The sequence below is a fragment of the Brassica napus genome, chromosome C6 (genome assembly GCF_020379485.1).
Source record: "Brassica napus cultivar Da-Ae chromosome C6, Da-Ae, whole genome shotgun sequence".
Lineage (NCBI taxonomy): Eukaryota > Viridiplantae > Streptophyta > Magnoliopsida > Brassicales > Brassicaceae > Brassica > Brassica napus.
The window spans coordinates 39,867,664-39,885,596 of record NC_063449.1 but is presented as its reverse complement, the minus strand read 5'-3'; the positions used below and the strand labels follow the sequence as shown (position 1 = coordinate 39,885,596).

Below are 17,933 nucleotides of genomic sequence, written 5' to 3'. Positions count from 1 at the left end.
AAACTTTTATAAATAGTTTATAAATTTATAAATTATTTACATTCATCAATAATCATAGATCTACCCCCATTGGTTGATCTGAGAAAGTGAACCATAGATCTTAGAGACTCTTACAAATAATTTATAAACATTTATAAATCGCTTATAAACTTACAAAAATGTTTTATAAACTTTTGTAAATGATTTATAAGCTCTTATTTGCCCTTTAAATTTCTTTTCTCTTCACTTTTATCTTCTTTCATGTGTTATTGCTCTATATCATATACTGCAAAAAGTAAATCCACAAAATTTTGTTCCCATTAACTTTTCTTCTTTTTATATCCTTGTTGAACTAATTGTACAACACTGTCAAAATCTATGTCATTAAGATCTGAATGCGTTGGGGTCACCAAATGTTTGTATTCCTTAGAGAATCCAAACATTGTATTAACCAAAAGATGTAACAAATAATAAACAAGTTTTATAAGTCTCCCAAATCTCTAATTTACAAATTTATAAACCCATATAAAGCTACATTTATAATCTTTTATAAAATGCTTCACATTATTGACCAAGACACCGATTGGATAATCACTTTTGGATTGTCTAGTGGATCTGTTCCAGCTTCATAAATCCTCAGATGAATCACGAAGATGTGCAAAATTCATTGCTATCTAACTGCCTGACGAAATAAAAAGATAATGTTAACTTTTAATCGTGTAAAGATACCTTATCCAAGCATAATATTCATGTATTTTGGTAACAGTCTTACAAAGAATATAGGATAACACAATACAAGACTTCTCATGTTCACACGTTTATATGTTGTTCTATAGATATATACGATGAACTCTTGTTTAAGAACTTCTTTTATAACACCTTGTTTAATAAGACTTTCTAAATGGTTATAGACTCTTATAATTGATTTAAATACATCCAGTTGATTTCTTAACATGTATATACCTATATAAACCTTGAAAATAATTTACATACCCTTATAAACCCTTTAAAATTATTTTATTAACTCTTATAGATTGTTTAATAAGCATTTCTAAATGGTTATAGACTCTTATAATTGATTTAAAGACTTCCAATTGATTTCTAAACATGTATATACATATATAAACCTTATAATTATATACATACCCCTTATAAATTATTTATAAACATTTATAATTTTTGTAATAAACATTTATATATAGTTTATATACTTTATAAATTGTTTTATAAGCCTTTCTAAATGGTTATAGCTCTTATAATTGATTTAATGACCTCCAATTGATTTATAAACATGTATATACCTATATAAACCTTATAAATTATATACATTCCCCTTATGAATTATTTATAAACTTTTATAAATTTTGTAATAAACATTTATAAATAGTTTATATACTTTATAAACTGTTTTATCAGCCTTTATAATAGGTTTATAAAATTCATAAAAAAAATAAATAAAATTTTATAAATGATCTATAAACTCTTATTAATTATTTACATATCCTTATAAACCCTTATAAATTACTTTACAAACTCTTATAAATGATTTTTATAAGTCTTCATTAATTATTAGAGACTCTTATAAATTATTTAAGAGACTTTCTAACTGATTCCTAAACCTATAAACCATATAAATTGTATACATACCCCTTATAAATTGTTTATAAAATTTCATTATTTTTTATAAACAGCTATAAATGGTTTATAGCCATTATTAATTGTTCTATAAACCTTTATAAATGGTTTCGATACTCTTACAAATAATTTATAAACCTTTATAAATAGCTTATAAACTTAACAAACCGTTTTATAAATGATTTACAAACTCTTATTTTCTTTTCAGCTTTCTTTTTTCTTCATTTTTATCTTCTTTCATGTGTTATTTTCCTATATCATATGTTGCAAAAAGTAAATCTACAAATCCTTATTCCCATTAAATTTTTTTTATTTTATATCTTTGTTGAACTAATTGTACAACACTGTTAAAATCCATGTCATCAAGATCAGTATGTGTTAGGGTCACCAAATGTTTGTATTCATCAGGAAATCAAAGCATTGTATTAACCATAAGAAGTAATAAAGAATAAACAATGTTTTATAAGTCTCTACAAACTTCTAATTTATAAACCCTTATAAAACTACATTTATAATCTTTTATAAAATGCTTCACATTATTGACCAAAACACCGATTGGATAATCACTTTTAGATTGTCTAGTGGTTCTGTTCTTGCTTCATCAATCCTCGGACGCAATCTCAAAGATGTGCAAAATTCATTGCTATCTAACTGAAAGACGACATAAAAAGATGATGTTAACTTTTAATCATGGTCTAAAGATACTTTATCCAAGCATAATGTTCATGTATTTTGGTAACAGTCTTACAAAGAATATAGGATAATAAAAGACAAGATTTCTCAAATTCACACATTTATATGTTTTTTATAGACATATATGAACAACTCTTGTTTACAAACTTCTTTATAAAACCTTGTAAAGTATTGAGTTGTACTATCAACAATATCTTAAAACCCAGATTTATAAGAGGTTCTAATTCTTTAAAATACAATGTTCACTATCCGAAAATAATTCTCCTAACCAGAACTATTCAAATGACAAGTCTAAATCAATTTTATTTGTTTTTTGAATAACAGAGGAAAGAAAATCCTAAAATTACTTGAACCCAGATTTATAAAGGTTTATAATTTTTTGAAAACTCAATGTTCACTATCAAAACTCTTTCTCTTAGATCGACCTGTTGTAAACCAACCTTCGTTGATTTTTTTTTTATAACAGAAAGAACAAATCCAAAATATTACTTGAATCGAACAAAAAAAATACACAAATTAGAAACATACCAGTGTGAATCGTGGAGAGGAGCCAACATCTTTGAGGTTTTGAATCGTGATTCTCGTAATTGCTTATCACCAGATACGTGAGAGAGAGTGACGATGGAACTCAACGGAGATGACGACGGATCTCGACGGAGATGACGACATATCTCAACGAAGAGAGAAGAAGGATCTCAACGGGGAGAGAGACGATGGATCTCGAAAAGAAGGACGGTGGATCCGACGGAGAGAGACGGTGGATCCGAACGGAGAGAGAAGAAGGATCACGACGGTAGAGAAGAAGGAGACGATAGACTGAAGATAAGGCAGGGTTAGTTTAGTCATTTATACATTAATGAATGTGGTATTTATGAAAATGTCCTTTGAGTGGTGGTATAAGTGAAAAGTGGTATCAAGAAAAGTGTATAAGTAAAATTTCCCCTATAGTTTTTTGATCATTTGTATATTTTCATAACAAAAACTTTGAATCACTTATAGCAAAATTGTCAGCGTGTGTGATTAATAGTTTTATTAATTTTTAAATATTTTAAAAATTCATGGCTAAGTTTAAAATTTAAATATTGAGTTGTCAATATTTGTTCAAAGCTTCTTCAAAGCAAATTATGGTATATGGTTTAATTTAAACGATATTAATATATATATATATATATATATATCTTTTACACTTAATATTTATTAAATAAGACTTTTTACTTATATGATTCGTAATCATATTTATTTAATCATAAAAAAAGTTAAACCATGAATCACAAAAAAATTGAATGTGAGACTTTTAACAGTTTTAGTAATTTATAGTCGTTTAAAAAAATCTAAATATAACATATACAGAAAAAATTCTAAAATTTTATTATATGGCTGATGTAGTTGTTTAATTTAGTTTATTAATTTAAAATTAAATAAATATGATAGAGAATACATTAATTTTTGTTTCAAATCTTTATTATTCAAAATAATTAATTTTCATATACGCTGTAGTCACATTAGACAATTTCGTAATTTTTATTTAAGAAAAGAATGAAAAACCATTAATAATGAATTTATGGTTAATTTAATAAAAAACATATTATATATTTAGATTTACCTTTCTATTTTTTTAAGAATTCTAAAATTCATTGTGGTAATGACACATGGTTACGTAAAATATTGTAATGCTTTTTTTTCATCAACTGTTGTAATGCTTATATTATAATATATATAAGAGATTTTACATATTTGTGAAAAAAAAAGAGTACATTCGTTCAGTTATTTCATTGAAGATTTTAAAAGTAAACATTTAATTCTTTTTTCGGAATTTATGAGAATTTTATCCAAACCGGAAACTGGGACGGTTTTGAGGAAGCTTTACATCAAATTAAACCGGAACCGGGTTTAAAAACATTTGGAAAAAACCCTCGGCTCTCTCTCGCTGTGTTACCAAACTTCAGTGAGAGTGAGAAACAACCACCATGGCGGCTACGACGATGACGACTACTCTGGGGTTTGTTTTGCCGACGGGTTTATCTCCCCGTCGCGGTGGATTAAGGGTTTCTATCGTCCGATGTTCCGCTTCTTCTCTCACTACATCCACCGGCTCCACCGCCTCTGGTAACTTCCTCTTTTCATTTCTCTCAATTCGTCGCGAGTTTCGTTCCTTCAAATCGATTTAAATTACGTTTTCTTAATTAAAGGATAAAGCTTTCGAATCCCCCAAGCATCAAAATGATGTAAAGTCTTTACCTTTGTCGTTAGGTATAGTGGAGAAGCCGTGGAGTTCGTATGACGCTAGGCTTGTGTTAGAAGACGGTTCTGTATGGCCTGCTAAGTCCTTTGGTGCTCCTGGAACCCGTGTTGCTGAATTGGTCTTTAACACCTCCTTGACAGGGTTAGCTTTGTTTTTGTTTGAATCCGAGCTTACTGTGTTTTTAACAGGAGTTTGATTGGTTGTGTGTTTGTCCTTTGGAAGGTATCAAGAGATTCTGACTGATCCTAGTTATGCTGGGCAGTTTGTGCTAATGACAAACCCACAAATTGGTAACACCGGTGTCAATCTCGGTAAGTAGGAAAAGTCTGAGACTTTAAAAAGTTTTAAGTTTATTATACCACACACTGATCTTCTTATTATATTTGTGGTGTTTGTTGTAGATGATGAAGAATCTAAACAATGCTTCCTTGCTGGCTTGGTGATTAGAAGTCTAAGCATCAGGTAATGTCCTTTGTCTTTCCTCTATACTCCGTTCTTTGAATTTTCTAACCTTTAAACTGCAAATGTTTTCAGTACCTCGAACTGGAGATGCACAAAGACACTTGCTGACTATCTAACCGAGAGGAACCTCATGGGAATCTGTAAGTTTCTTGTGGTCAAAATGCTATTATAGACTCCACATGTTATAGAAGTTTGTTTGTTTAATAATATCAGATGATCTTGACACTCGTGCAATAACTCGTCGATTAAGAGAAGAAGGTAGTCTAAACGGTGTGCTCAGCACAGAACAAACCAAAACAGACGAAGAGCTTCTGCACATGTCCCGTTCATGGGATATCGTAGGTCAGACTTCTCCTACCTTTTTTCCCTGTTTTTTTATTTGTTTCATTATAAGATATTGAACTCCTTCTTGTCTACTTGGTGGAGTCTTGTAGGTATTGATCTAATAAGTGATGTCTCCTGCAAATCTCCCTACGAGTGGGTCGACAAAACAGACCCTGAATGGGATTTTAATACTAATACACGCGATGGGAAGCCCTACCGAGTGAGTGTCATTTCTCTAGTTCTTCTGTTATGGATACTATGCAACAACTCCTTACACTCTCTCTTTAGGTTATTGCGTACGATTTTGGCATCAAGCATAACATCCTAAGACGCCTGTCCTCTTACGGATGCCAAACCACCGTTGTTCCGTCGACATTTCCAGCTTCCGAGGCTCTTAAAATGAATCCAGACGGGATTTTGTTCAGCAACGGACCTGGAGACCCTTCTGCTGTTCCGTATGCTGTGGAGACGGTCAAAGAGCTTCTCGGTAAAGTTCCTGTTTACGGGATCTGTATGGGTCATCAGTTGCTGGGACAGGCTTTGGGTGGTAAAACCTATAAGATGAAGTTTGGTCATCATGGAGGCAACCACCCGGTTCGTAATAACAGAACTGGCCAAGTGGAGATCAGTGCTCAGGTACATTCCTTTTAGTTTCTAATCTGAATATTGTAGTTTGACTAAACCCGAATCTGATGTTTCATTGTCTTTATTTTTTGTTTAATTCTTGGCAGAACCACAACTATGCGGTTGACCCAGCTTCACTTCCCGGAGGGGTAGAAGTGACACATGTCAATCTCAATGATGGAAGCTGTGCGGGTCTATCTTTCCCGGCCATGAATGTCATGTCTCTCCAGTACCACCCTGAAGCCTCCCCTGGACCTCACGACTCTGACAACGGTAATTTCTATTTCTTTTCATCAGACAATAAAATCCGAACTCAGTGAAAGACATTTCAGTTGCATTTATATTTAAAGAAACAAAACAAAAACAGAAGGGAAGTAATATGTATTTTTGTTTTGTCTGTGATTGCAGCGTTTAGAGAGTTCATAGAGCTTATGAAGAGGTCGAAGCAAAGCTCCTAATTAATGGGAATCATACAAGAATCTTTTTGTTTTGTACTATTTGCTGTTTTAATTATATCACACTTAAGTTAAGCACAAGTGTTTTGTTAGTGACAATCGAGTGAAATTCTTGTTTTGGCTGAGGCTATGTTATGGAACCATCCCAGACCTCTTAAATAATTAAGAATTTGTAAAAGCTGTGTAAGAATGGGAACCCTTTAGAGCATCCGCCCAAGGTATATCATACATATAATAATATTACGTATCTTTTGTTATTAAACTTTAATTTTAAATAAATGTAACCAGTAGAATAAAGATACATAATTAATGAGTATGAACTCAGCTTTTATTGCGAGTCTTTCAGAATAAAGACAGATAAATCATAAATGTAACCAGTAGAATAGCTAATTATGTTTAATTACAGATTCTGTCCAGATCCAGATTTTATAGGTGGTGGGAAACCGACATTTTATCGAAACAAAATAAATGCTAACAGAAAAACTGCAGTGTAGTAATTATGTTACATGGAAACAGAAGCCGTAAAAACGGAAACGCAGAAGAAAAATTTTTAAAAATATTAGGAAGCGAATACGTATTGGAAGTGTATATCCATATATAAATATAAATATATATAAATTAGTACTAAAAATTATATGATTTAAATTTGAAATAAAGCATTTATTCATTTATAATAAATTTGAAATGATTTTATATTAAAACTGTAAAAATACACATGAATTAAGTTTACAAAAAAATATTATATTAATTATTTTCAATACTTCATAAATAATTGACACAATATATTTCAATATGTGCTATATCTTTAATAAAAAATCTCAATGCATAAAGATAATTTATAGTATATTTTTTGTATATTTATAACTCAATATTCATTACTATTATTATTTTTATTTTATATAGATTAAAACTATGGTTTTATATTTTATTGATATACATTGCATTTTTTTTTAAAAACGGGAGCGTGATCCAAAACGGAATTGTAAGCTTCCAACATGTTTTTAAAAAAAATATTTTAGAAACGATTTGGAAGCGAGATTTCGCAAGCTTCCACAAGGTTCCGATTCCGATTCCGGTTCCGAAGCGGGAAGCGGACGTCCGATGAAGCTTCCGAGCAACGTAGGTAGTAACCAAAATGAGTTGTGTAAAAGAATAGTGAGATGAAAAGAAGAAAAGGATGCTCTCCTTTAGGCTTTTCTTAGTGTTAGTAGTGGTTGGATTCTTTTTCTTTAATCCAAGAATGAAAGTGAAAGATGCTCTGCTTTCTTTCTTTTTCTTTGGTTTCATATTCCAGTTCTCCTTATCTCTTATCTTGACCTAACTGACCCATTTACACTAACCAAGTACTCGCAAGCTAATAATGTGAAGCCTTTATGTTCTTCTCACAGGCACTTACCTGAGAGGACAATTGGAGTTAGAGGTTATATTTATCTGTAAGAATCATGGGCAAAAACGTAATTGTAACTTCATGTTCTATGCCAACATGGCAGATAGACCAGGGAGATATTAACCTAGAAGCTTATAATATACGTTGCAAGTTCATCACACAATGGAGAGAAATATCTACTTCTGTATGTGTACAAAATAATACATAGTTCGAACAACAAAATATCTACACTGCGTTTCCTTCTTTCACAAGGTAACAACCCGTTTGATTATTGTTGCATGTTTTCCCTGAAGTTCATAGATCTAGACATCGCTGCAGGGTTTGCTTGTAGATTGATAGACGTTTCAGGGACCAAGCTTCTTCTGTTGCTACCCTTTGTTTCAAATCCATTGAACAAACTTAATCCTCCTTCCATTTTCTTCTCAGGCTTTGTCGGTAGCTTAGGCCACACCACGTTCTTAGTAGCTTCACTAGTTCTAAGAGTGGTATTTTTGGTTTCTACTTCAGTTTCATCCCTTGATCGTTTCCCTAAACATGGTGAAGCCTCTGAGGTAGGCCACATAGGAACCGTGCAGCCCCAATAGAAAGGGATAGGGTAGAAACTAGTATTACGACCCGTTGGACTCCATTGGTAAGGCCAAGGAGAAGTATTATTAGGTAACATTACTTGCGAAGCAAGAAACCCTTGGTGTGTTTTGTTTTCTTGATGCTTACCAGTCTCTATGACGGAAGACTCTGAAGAACCGAAACTGAGGATCGTTCCCGAGTTATTGTTGTTCTCATAATCATCAGACGTGACCTGCAAGTAATGGTTTGAAGAAGCCCACCCTCTGTTCTTGCGGCGGCCTGAGCCAACGGGGACGTTTCTCATGGATCCACCAGCTGTCCAGTACCTCTGACAGTTCCTGCAGAAGTGACGCGGCTGGCTCACGTTGTAGTTGTTGTAGTAACAGAACTTGGTGTGCGCGCTTTCGCATCTCGGACACGGTAGAAGCTTGTCCGGTTTCTTGAGAGTAGTTGGTTTATCTTCTGATGTACTTGTTGTTGTTGTTGTGATCTCGCTCTGTTGATCACCGTTGGTCTTTGAGCTTCTTGGTGATGAAATCTCAAAAGCTGCTCTTGGCGGTTCGTTAAGATCGGATAATATGCAAGGACCTTTGAATCTGCTATTGTCGTGCTCATGGTTATTAGCCAGAACCTAAAATTTTAGCACAACTTTATTATAACTAGCCACAGCTTTGTCTTAACGGATATATATTATTACTAAAAAACAGGAGGAGTTTGAAAAAAAAAAAAAAAAAAAAAAAAAGAGGAGTTTGAACAAAAAGGACTTTGAGATTTGTGTGACAGCATACCATGTTTGGTCCGGTCGAAGGAGAACAAGAGGATGAGGAAGATGAAGAAGCCTCCTTGCTCTGATTGGACACACCGTGAATAGAAGATAACGACGACGGATCATGATGATCCACAGCTAAAAGAGATGTAATTGTCGTCCCAAACAATTTTATCTCCGTATCTTTAGATTTCGACATACTAATTTTCCAACTTAACAATTAAACCAATTCCTCAAAAAATTATTGTTTACTCTGTTTTTTATTAGATCAGAGAAAAAGGAGAGAATACAAGGGGCTGAGTGAGCTTGGTTGGTATGAATGACGATAGTGCATAGAAGAGAGAGAGAGAGAGAGAGAGAGAGGGAGAGTCAGAGAGAGACTTGTTAAGTTTTAAGAGCCACAAATGCTGTGGCCACTTTAAAGGATCCTTTTCACGCTCTTTTAGATTCCCCCGATCTAGTGCTGCTTAAAAGATTTTAGCCATCTTTCTTTGTTGCCATGTCGGATTTTTCCTTTTTATTTAATTTAAAAGATATGGAGAAACACAAACACTTGGTTCGTAGTGTCTGGTTTAGCTAAAAGGCATTTACAAGAATATGTATATTTGTAGTGGTTATTCACAATCGCATCCAGAGTTTTAATTTGATGTAAACGCATTGAAAAAGAGATCCACGCGGCACGCACAATGATAAAAAAGTCATATGTACGTACGTGAAAAGTCATACAATACTTCTAATAAACAAAATATTTGAAGAAATAAGGCTTACAATTTACACACCTTAACTGGTTAGTTCTTAACTCAAGTTCAAATTACTAATCGAAACTCGATGTTATTAATTACATAAACTCTTCGTTAATTATTAGCATATTTACAAGAATATGTATATTTGTAGTGGTTATTCACAATCGCATCCAGAGTTTTAATTTGATGTAAACGCATTGAAAAAGAGATCCACGCGGCACGCACAATGATAAAAAAGTTATATGTACGTACGTGAAAAGTCATACAATACTTCTAATAAACAAAATATTTGAAGAAATAAGGCTTACAATTTACACACCTTAACTGGTTAGTTCTTAACTCAAGTTCAAATTACTAATCGAAACTCGATGTTATTAACTACATAAACTCTTCGTTAATTATTAGCATATGTGTTCGAACAAGGTTTTGTATAATTAGCATGGAATTTTTTCCAGTATTATGTTTTTTTCACTACTGACATATTAAACGTCAACACATCCTTATAAACCCCAGTTAAGGTGTTGATGAACTTATTTGCTAGATAAATAAATTTAATTGGCAAAAACATTGTTCTTTGTTTTTTTTTTTGCAAAAACATTGTTCAAACAAAATAAAGATTAGTTTAACTGTGAAGTTACATAATCATCCAAATTTCAGCAAAAAAAAGTTGCATAATCATTGCACAAGTCTGTGGAAGAGAAAACCAACAAGAAAAGTAAAACAACTAGAATAGTACTGTATAAATTTAATTTTTTTTTTCAACTGCCCATCTATCGGTGTAAATTTGATTATCTGGTGTAAATTTTGAAAACATATTTGATGCTCTTTTCGAGGGAATTAGCTACAAATACATGATCATACTGCTTTCCGTATATATATATTTATTGAAGATGTAGATGTCTAATCCGACAAGGCATAACTTGTTAATGCCAAGCTGTGTTACCACGTGGCAAAGGGTCCACTTCGTCTCCGAAACTTCCTACACACGTAAGCTGTTTTAAAGCAGGGCGGATCGGTCAATCCCCAATATATTAATTGAAAAGCATTTGAAAAATTAGAACCTTAATTTTGTATTAATTAAAAAAAACCCAAAATCCTAGGTGGCACACTAAATGCCTTTTAAATTTCATTTCAAAAAATTTTAGAACATCTAATATAAAGTATAGTTTAATCTAATGGTGTTACATTATTCCATAATTATATAACACTAGATAACATTATATTAACCTAAAATATAGGAAGTGTGTATTCTTTTCTTAAATAAAAGCTACAGAATTACCTAATATGATTTAAATATATATGGCAATTAATGATTATGAATAATAAAGATTTGATAATAATTTTTGCATCCTTCTTCATTTTTGTTTAAATTTATATTATTAAAAAAAAATTAAACAATCACATTAACCATATAATAAAAAAATTAGATTTTTTCTTATATGTTATATTTTGAATTTTTAAAAATGACTTTAAAATTACAAAAATGAGGAAACCTTATATGTTATATATACTTTTTTTAAAACGACTTTAAAATACAAAAATGAGAACATCTTATTTGATATATTTTTCTTATATGTTAGAATTTTCTTATATGTTAGATTTTGAATTTTATTAAAACGACTTTAAATTACAAAAATGTAAGTTTTCCTTAAATATATGACTAAAAACATCAAAATGACATGTATCAATTCAATGGTTGATTTGAAAGCTTTCAAAACTATATAAAAGATAAAAGTCAAAATAATTTAACTGTGCAAACAATACCGTTCACTTTTTTCAATAATGTGTTCGATGGAAAAAATAAGGTTTTTATGTCATAATTTGTTTAATGTCCACTAGAAAATATTATATTGACCTAAAATGTAAGAAGTTTGTATTATTTCCTTAAATAAAAGCTACAGAATTACCTAATATGATTTACATATATATGACAATTAATGATTATGAATAATAAATATTTGATAACAATTTTTGCATCCTTCTTCATTTTTGTTTAATTTTATATTATTAAAAAAAGACAATCACATTAACCATATAATAAAAAAATTATATTTTTTCTTATATGTTATATTTTGAATTTTTTTAAATGACTTTAAATTACAAAAATGAGGAAACCTTATATGTTTTTTTTTTTTAAAACGACTTTAAAATACAAAAATGAGGACACCTTATATGTTATATTTTTCTTATATGTTAGATTTTATCTTATATATTAGATTTTTTCTTATATGTTATATTTTGAATTTTTTAAAACGACTTTAAATTACAAAAATGTAAGTTTTTTTAAGTATACGACTAAAAATATTAAAATGACATGTATCAGTTTGATGGTTTATTTAAAAGTTTTCAAAACCATATGTAAGATAAATGTCAAAATAATTTAACTGTGAAAACAATACTGTTCACTTTTTCAAGAATGTGTTCGAGGGAAAAAATAATTTTTTTATGTCATAATTTGTTTAATGTATACTAGAGAACATTATATTAACCTAAAATATAAGAAGTGTGTATCCTTTCCCTAAATAAAAGCTACGAAATTACCTAATATGATTTATATATATGACAATTAATAATTATAAATAATAAATATTTGATAACAATTTTTGCATCTTTCTTCATTTTGTTTAATTTTATATTATTAAAAAAAATAAACAATCACATTAACCATATAATAAAAAAGTTAGTTTTTTTTCTTATATGTTATATTTTGAATTTTTTAAAATGACTTTAAATTACAAAAATGAGGAAACCTTATATGTTTGTTTTTAAACGACTTTAAAATACAAAATGAGGACACCTTATATGTTATATTTTTCTTATATGTTAGATTTTTTCTTATATGTTATATTTTGAATTTTTTAAAACGACTTTAAATTACAAAAATGTAAGTTTTCCTTAAGTATACAACTAAAAACATTAAAATGACATATATCAATTCGATGGTTGATTTGAAAGCTTTCAAAACCATATAGAAGATAAAAGTCAAAATAATTCAACTGTGAAAACAATACTGTTGATTTTTTTCAAGAATGTGTTCGATAGAAAAAATAAGGTTATGTCATAATTTGTTTAATGTTCAATCCGATCAACCCATGATGTATTAATTATAGTTTTGTTCCTTTATTTTTAATAAAAATTGATCCGATCCATCGGAAAGAAATTATATAATAACAACAAAAAATATTATATATATAAATAAAATGATCAAATATATAAAAGAAACTATCGATAATATATACAACTAAGCGGGTTTTATCCTAGTCTTCTTTTAAAAAGGTTTGTCTGCTAGAAACTAGCTGTTAGTCGAGCATGTGACCAATGTATTTACAACACGTAGCGTATCTCGTTGTGTTCATATAAAGTAAAGTAATTTTTTACAAGAAAAATTGAAAGGATGCGGTAGTAAGAGAAACTATGTTCTGGTTGTGTCTGACACGTGGCATTTCTAGGTAATGAGATAAGCCTGGACCATATCTTTTTCTCTTATCTCATTTAACTCGTTTTTGAGCGTTTTGTTTTCTTCTTTTAACGTTTGTTTTCGTATTTTGCAAATGTCATCCCTCCTTAATTTCAACCATGCCGATAGTTGCGTGCTACTTTTCCGTTGTGCAGTGAGGACGTAAAGTAAGAAAATAGTGATCGATGAAAAAGATTTGACATAATGAATAATACCATCTTTCTATTAATTCCTCGGTCGAATATTTTTTTTCATATAACTGTGAATACGACTGTACTTTAGTGTGCAAACAAAAGAATATTTGAAAACTAACAAAAGAATATTTGAAAACTATGTAGTATGTACACAGTTAAGCCTATGTATGAAAGCCATGATCTGGAGAGATAATTGATCTATAGTTTTTTTTTCAGTTAGGTTCTGTGGATGGACTTGGGCATAATTTGTTTGGAAGGGCTTGAGGTTTATAGGCCCGTTTATACAATAGAAGAAATCCAAACTATACGGGTCCTATAGGCACGGTAAAGGCCCATTGAAGTTTGATGAGGAGCGTGTCTCAATTAATTTTCTCAATTTCAAATCGGAATCATCTTTGCTGAGTCTTGGCAGGCTGACATTTTTCTATTTTAAAGATTTGACTGCTTTATTATGATAACCAATAGTGATCCTCATGGAGGAGGATATAAGTTATTGATAAAGAGACATAATAAAACGAATTGCATGTTAGAATATAGAATATTCTGTAAATAGATAAGATGTAATCTTTGTGAAATCTTGTAGTTACGATACTTATGTAAAACCTTGGTTATTTATGCCGTGTGAATAGAACCACTCTCCTCAAGGAGATTTACCAAACTTTCATGGTATCAGAGCACCGGGTGCTCTCCTCTTCTCTTTTCTCTTCATCGCCACCTTTATCTTTTCTTTTTTTTTCTTTTCTCTTGATGGTTGTTCCTCAAACTCATCTCGACAGAGCTTTTGGTGTTACAAACATAAAAACTCACGTTCCAATCATCCTTGATTTGGAAGATCATAACTATGACGCATGGCGTGAACTATTCCACATACACTGTCTCACGTTTGATGTCTCGGGCCATATTGATGGAACGTCGCTTTCTGATGGTGACAATGATGCGGCTTGGAACAAACGTGATGGCCTTGTCAAGCTCTGGATCTACGGTACATTGGCTAAGAAGCTATTCCGGAGCTCGTTCAAAACAGGAGGCACGGCAAGGGATGTCTGGATCCGCATTGAAAATCAATTTCGCAACAACAAAGAAGCGAGGTTGATTCAACTCGACAATGAGTTACGTACCACTGAGATTGGAGACATGACCGTTCAGGCTTACTGCCAGAAGCTGAAATCTATCTCAGATCTTCTTGCTAACGTTGATGCTCCTGTAACTGACCGAACTCTGGTCATGTATCTCTTAAATGGGCTTAACGAAAAGTTTGATAACATTCTCAATGTCATCAAACATCGAGAGCCATTCCCTACGTTTGATCAGGCGCAGTCTATGCTTGAAATGGAGGAAAAACACATCACCAAACCGTCAAAACCAACAACGTCTTCGTCCGACACGTCCACCCCTTCTACTGTTCTCACGGTCACGGAAGACAAGCTGGTTAACAACTCTCCACAATGCTCCAACAATTCGGCTTACAACAACAACAGAGGAAACATGCGTAATAATAGGGGAAACAGGGGTCGTGGCAACAACAACAACAACCACTACAAAAATCAGTCTTGGGGTCCTAATGCATACTGGCCACAACAATTTCTACAATGGCAGCAACAACAATTTCAACCCTTGGCTATGCCGCCAAACCAGTTTCAGCGCGGCTTGTTAGGACCACGTCCCTCAGTCGCTCATCAGGCTAATATGGCTACAGCTCAACCTCAGCTTACAACTGATCTAGCACGGGCCTTCAATACCATGACATTAACTGATCCATCCACAGGAGAGTGGTATATGGATTCAGGTGCAACAAGCCATATGGCCGCAAGTGAAGGTATTCTTAAGTCTAATCTGAATAAAAATATCAATCATTGTGTAATTGTTGGCAACGGTTCTCAGATTCTTGTAGTCTCCTCTGGTAACACCTCTTTACTTTCATTCACTCGTCCCTTATCTCTAAATAAAGTTCTTATCACTCCTCAAATTGTAAAGAACCTGATCTCTGTTAGAAAATTCACAAGAGATAACTTTTGTTCTGTTGAGTTTGATCCTTTTGGGTTTTCTGTGAAGGATCTTCATTCTCGGACGGTTCTTCTCCGCAGTAACAGCTCTGGGGACCTCTACTCAGTTCCTACAGACCTGCATCAACCGCTGCATTCATCTACTGCTCTTATTTCTTTCACGCCCAATGTTTGGCATAAGAGACTAGCTCACTTGAATAATAAGTCTCTCTTTTCTTTACGTGCTTTAAACCAAATTGCTTGTACTAATGACAATCTCTTTTCTTCTTGTGAGGTTTGTCAACTTGGGAAACAAATAAAACTTCCGTTTCAAAAATCTGATTCTTTCACTACTTCCCCTTTTGATATTATCCACTCTGATATTTGGACTTCTCCACTTACAAGTATTAGTGGTTTCAAATATTATGTTATTTTCTTGGATGAATTTTCTCATTTTCTATGGGTATTTCCTTTAAGAAGAAAGAGTGAAGTGTTTTCCAAGTTTCTGCAGTTTTATAAATATGTTGAAATTCAGTTTAACACTAAGCATTGCAGTGTGACAATGGAGGTGAGTATCAAAACTCCAACTTCGAGACTTTCTTTCACTCTAATGGGATGCAATTTCGTTTTTCTTGCTCTCATACATCTCAACAAAATGGAAAGTCAGAACGTATGCTCAGAACTGTCAACAACTCAATCCGGTGCCTTCTTTTCCAAGCTCATCTCGCATCCGGATATTGGGTTGAAGCTCTTCACGCTGCAGTGCATATTCTTAACATCCTACCTTCCAAGGCTATTCAAAATAAAGTCCCTTTCTCTGTTCTCTTCAAAAAGCAACCGAGGTATGATCACTTAAGAGTCTTTGGGTGCCTTTGTTTTTCAAATTTAAACCACTCTAACCTTCCAAAACTCTCTCCTAGATCAACTCCTTGTCTGTTTCTTGGTTATCCTACTCAACAAAGGGGATACCGTTGTCTTGATCTTAAGACAAACAGGATCATTACATCACGCCATGTCTACTTTGATGAATGCGTGTTCCCTGCTGTAGAAAAAGCTACTTCTCCTTCAACCTATCACTTTCTGCAACATGTCGATGAGCCATCTCCTATCTTCAAAGCCATTCTTCAAAACAACCAAAACACAACTCCTCTACTGCCTGTTGCTGCTTCTGTTCAAGCGACAGTGCCTTCTCAACCGCTTATAACTCAACCTCAAACAGCTCCACCTGCTGTCCACTCAATGCAAACAAGAGGTAAAGCGGGCATCACTAAGCCAAAGAAGCAGTTTTCTCTTCTTTCCACTGTTTCGCCAATTCCCACTAGCCATAAAGTTGCTTTGCAGGATCCGAACTGGACACCAGCAATGGATGATGCCATTGATGCGTTTATTAAGACTAAGACTTGGGATCTTGTTCCAAGGCCAAAGAACACTAACATTGTCAATTCGATGTGGATGTATAAGCACAAGTTTGATGCAGATGGGAAACCTTTTAAACACAAAGTGAGGCTGGTTTCTAATGGAAAGTCTCAAGAAGAAGGTGTCGACTACAACGAAACGTTTGCTCCCGTTGTGAAACCAGTAACAATACGCACGGTCCTTGATGTCAGTCTTGCAAATGGATGGCCAATACATCAGCTCGATGTCAAAAACGTTTTTCTCCATGGACTTCTTGATGAAACTATATACATGCATCAGCCTCCTGGATACACAAACAAGTCTCATCCAGACTATGTTTGCAAACTCAACAAAGCCATCTATGGTCTGAAACAGGCTCCTAGAGCTTGGAACTCTCATTTTACCTCTTTTGTTACTAATATGGGTTTCAAGTGTAGCAGGAGCGACGCATCTCTGTTCATCTACAACAAAAGTTCAAGGCGAGCGTACCTTCTGCTCTACATTGACGACATAATCCTGACGGCATCAGACAATAACTTCCTCAACAAAATTGTCACAGACCTTCAGACCGAGTTTCCCATGTCCGATTCAGGAAAACTGCACTTCTTCCTTGGTGTTAAGGCCGAATTCATTAATGATGGGATCTTTCTCAGTCAACAGGCGTACACAACTAACATCCTCAACAGGGCAGGCATGCAGGAGTGTAAACCTCTTGCGACACCAGTCGATTTGAACTCGAAGCTAAAAGCCGAAGAAGGCGAACCTGTTCCCGATCCCACTCAATACAGACGTCTCGCTGGGGCCCTGCAATATCTCACATTTACCCGGCCAGACATAGCTTATGCGGTTCATCAAATCTGTCTCTATATGCACGACCCGCACATACCTCATCTACACGCTCTGAAACGCATCATACGGTACCTGCAGGGGATAAAAGAGTTGGGCTTACAGCTACACAAAGGCCCTCTCAATCAACTGGTAGCATATTCGGATGCGGACTGGGCCGGCTGTCCAGACACAAGACGATT

At 33.2% G+C, this 17,933-nt stretch overlaps 2 protein-coding genes and 1 long non-coding RNA gene across 4 annotated transcripts; 2 read left to right on the top strand and 1 right to left on the bottom strand.

The window, feature by feature from the left end:
• Positions 1 to 4,181: 4,181 nt before the first annotated feature.
• Positions 4,182 to 6,622, top strand: LOC106406783 (carbamoyl-phosphate synthase small chain, chloroplastic). 2 transcript variants are annotated; one of them, XM_013847518.3, is made up of 10 exons: positions 4,182 to 4,413; positions 4,558 to 4,690; positions 4,772 to 4,860; positions 4,951 to 5,011; positions 5,084 to 5,151; positions 5,225 to 5,353; positions 5,446 to 5,555; positions 5,624 to 5,971; positions 6,067 to 6,232; positions 6,368 to 6,622. In XM_013847518.3, exons 1-10 carry the CDS (start codon positions 4,275 to 4,277, stop codon positions 6,415 to 6,417), a joined length of 1,293 nt encoding a protein of 430 aa, XP_013702972.2. In that variant the 5' UTR covers positions 4,182 to 4,274; the 3' UTR covers positions 6,418 to 6,622. The 2 variants fall into 2 exon arrangements, with proteins under 2 accessions (XP_013702972.2, XP_022560901.2); XM_022705180.2 differs by having other exon boundaries at positions 4,195 to 4,413; positions 4,564 to 4,690.
• A 1,294-nt stretch (positions 6,623 to 7,916) lies between these two features.
• LOC106402680 (cyclic dof factor 5-like) lies at positions 7,917 to 9,495 on the bottom strand. Its single transcript, XM_013843463.3, has 2 exons — positions 9,157 to 9,495; positions 7,917 to 8,999 (listed from the first exon to the last, which is right to left on the bottom strand). The coding sequence occupies exons 1-2, from the start codon at positions 9,331 to 9,333 to the stop codon at positions 8,070 to 8,072; spliced, it is 1,107 nt and encodes a 368-aa protein (XP_013698917.2). The 5' UTR covers positions 9,334 to 9,495; the 3' UTR covers positions 7,917 to 8,069.
• Positions 9,077 to 9,758, top strand: LOC111207328. The gene is made up of 2 exons (XR_002659590.2): positions 9,077 to 9,283; positions 9,402 to 9,758. It is a non-coding gene; the product is annotated as an uncharacterized LOC111207328 (long non-coding RNA).
• The last annotated feature ends 8,175 nt before the right edge of the window (positions 9,759 to 17,933 follow it).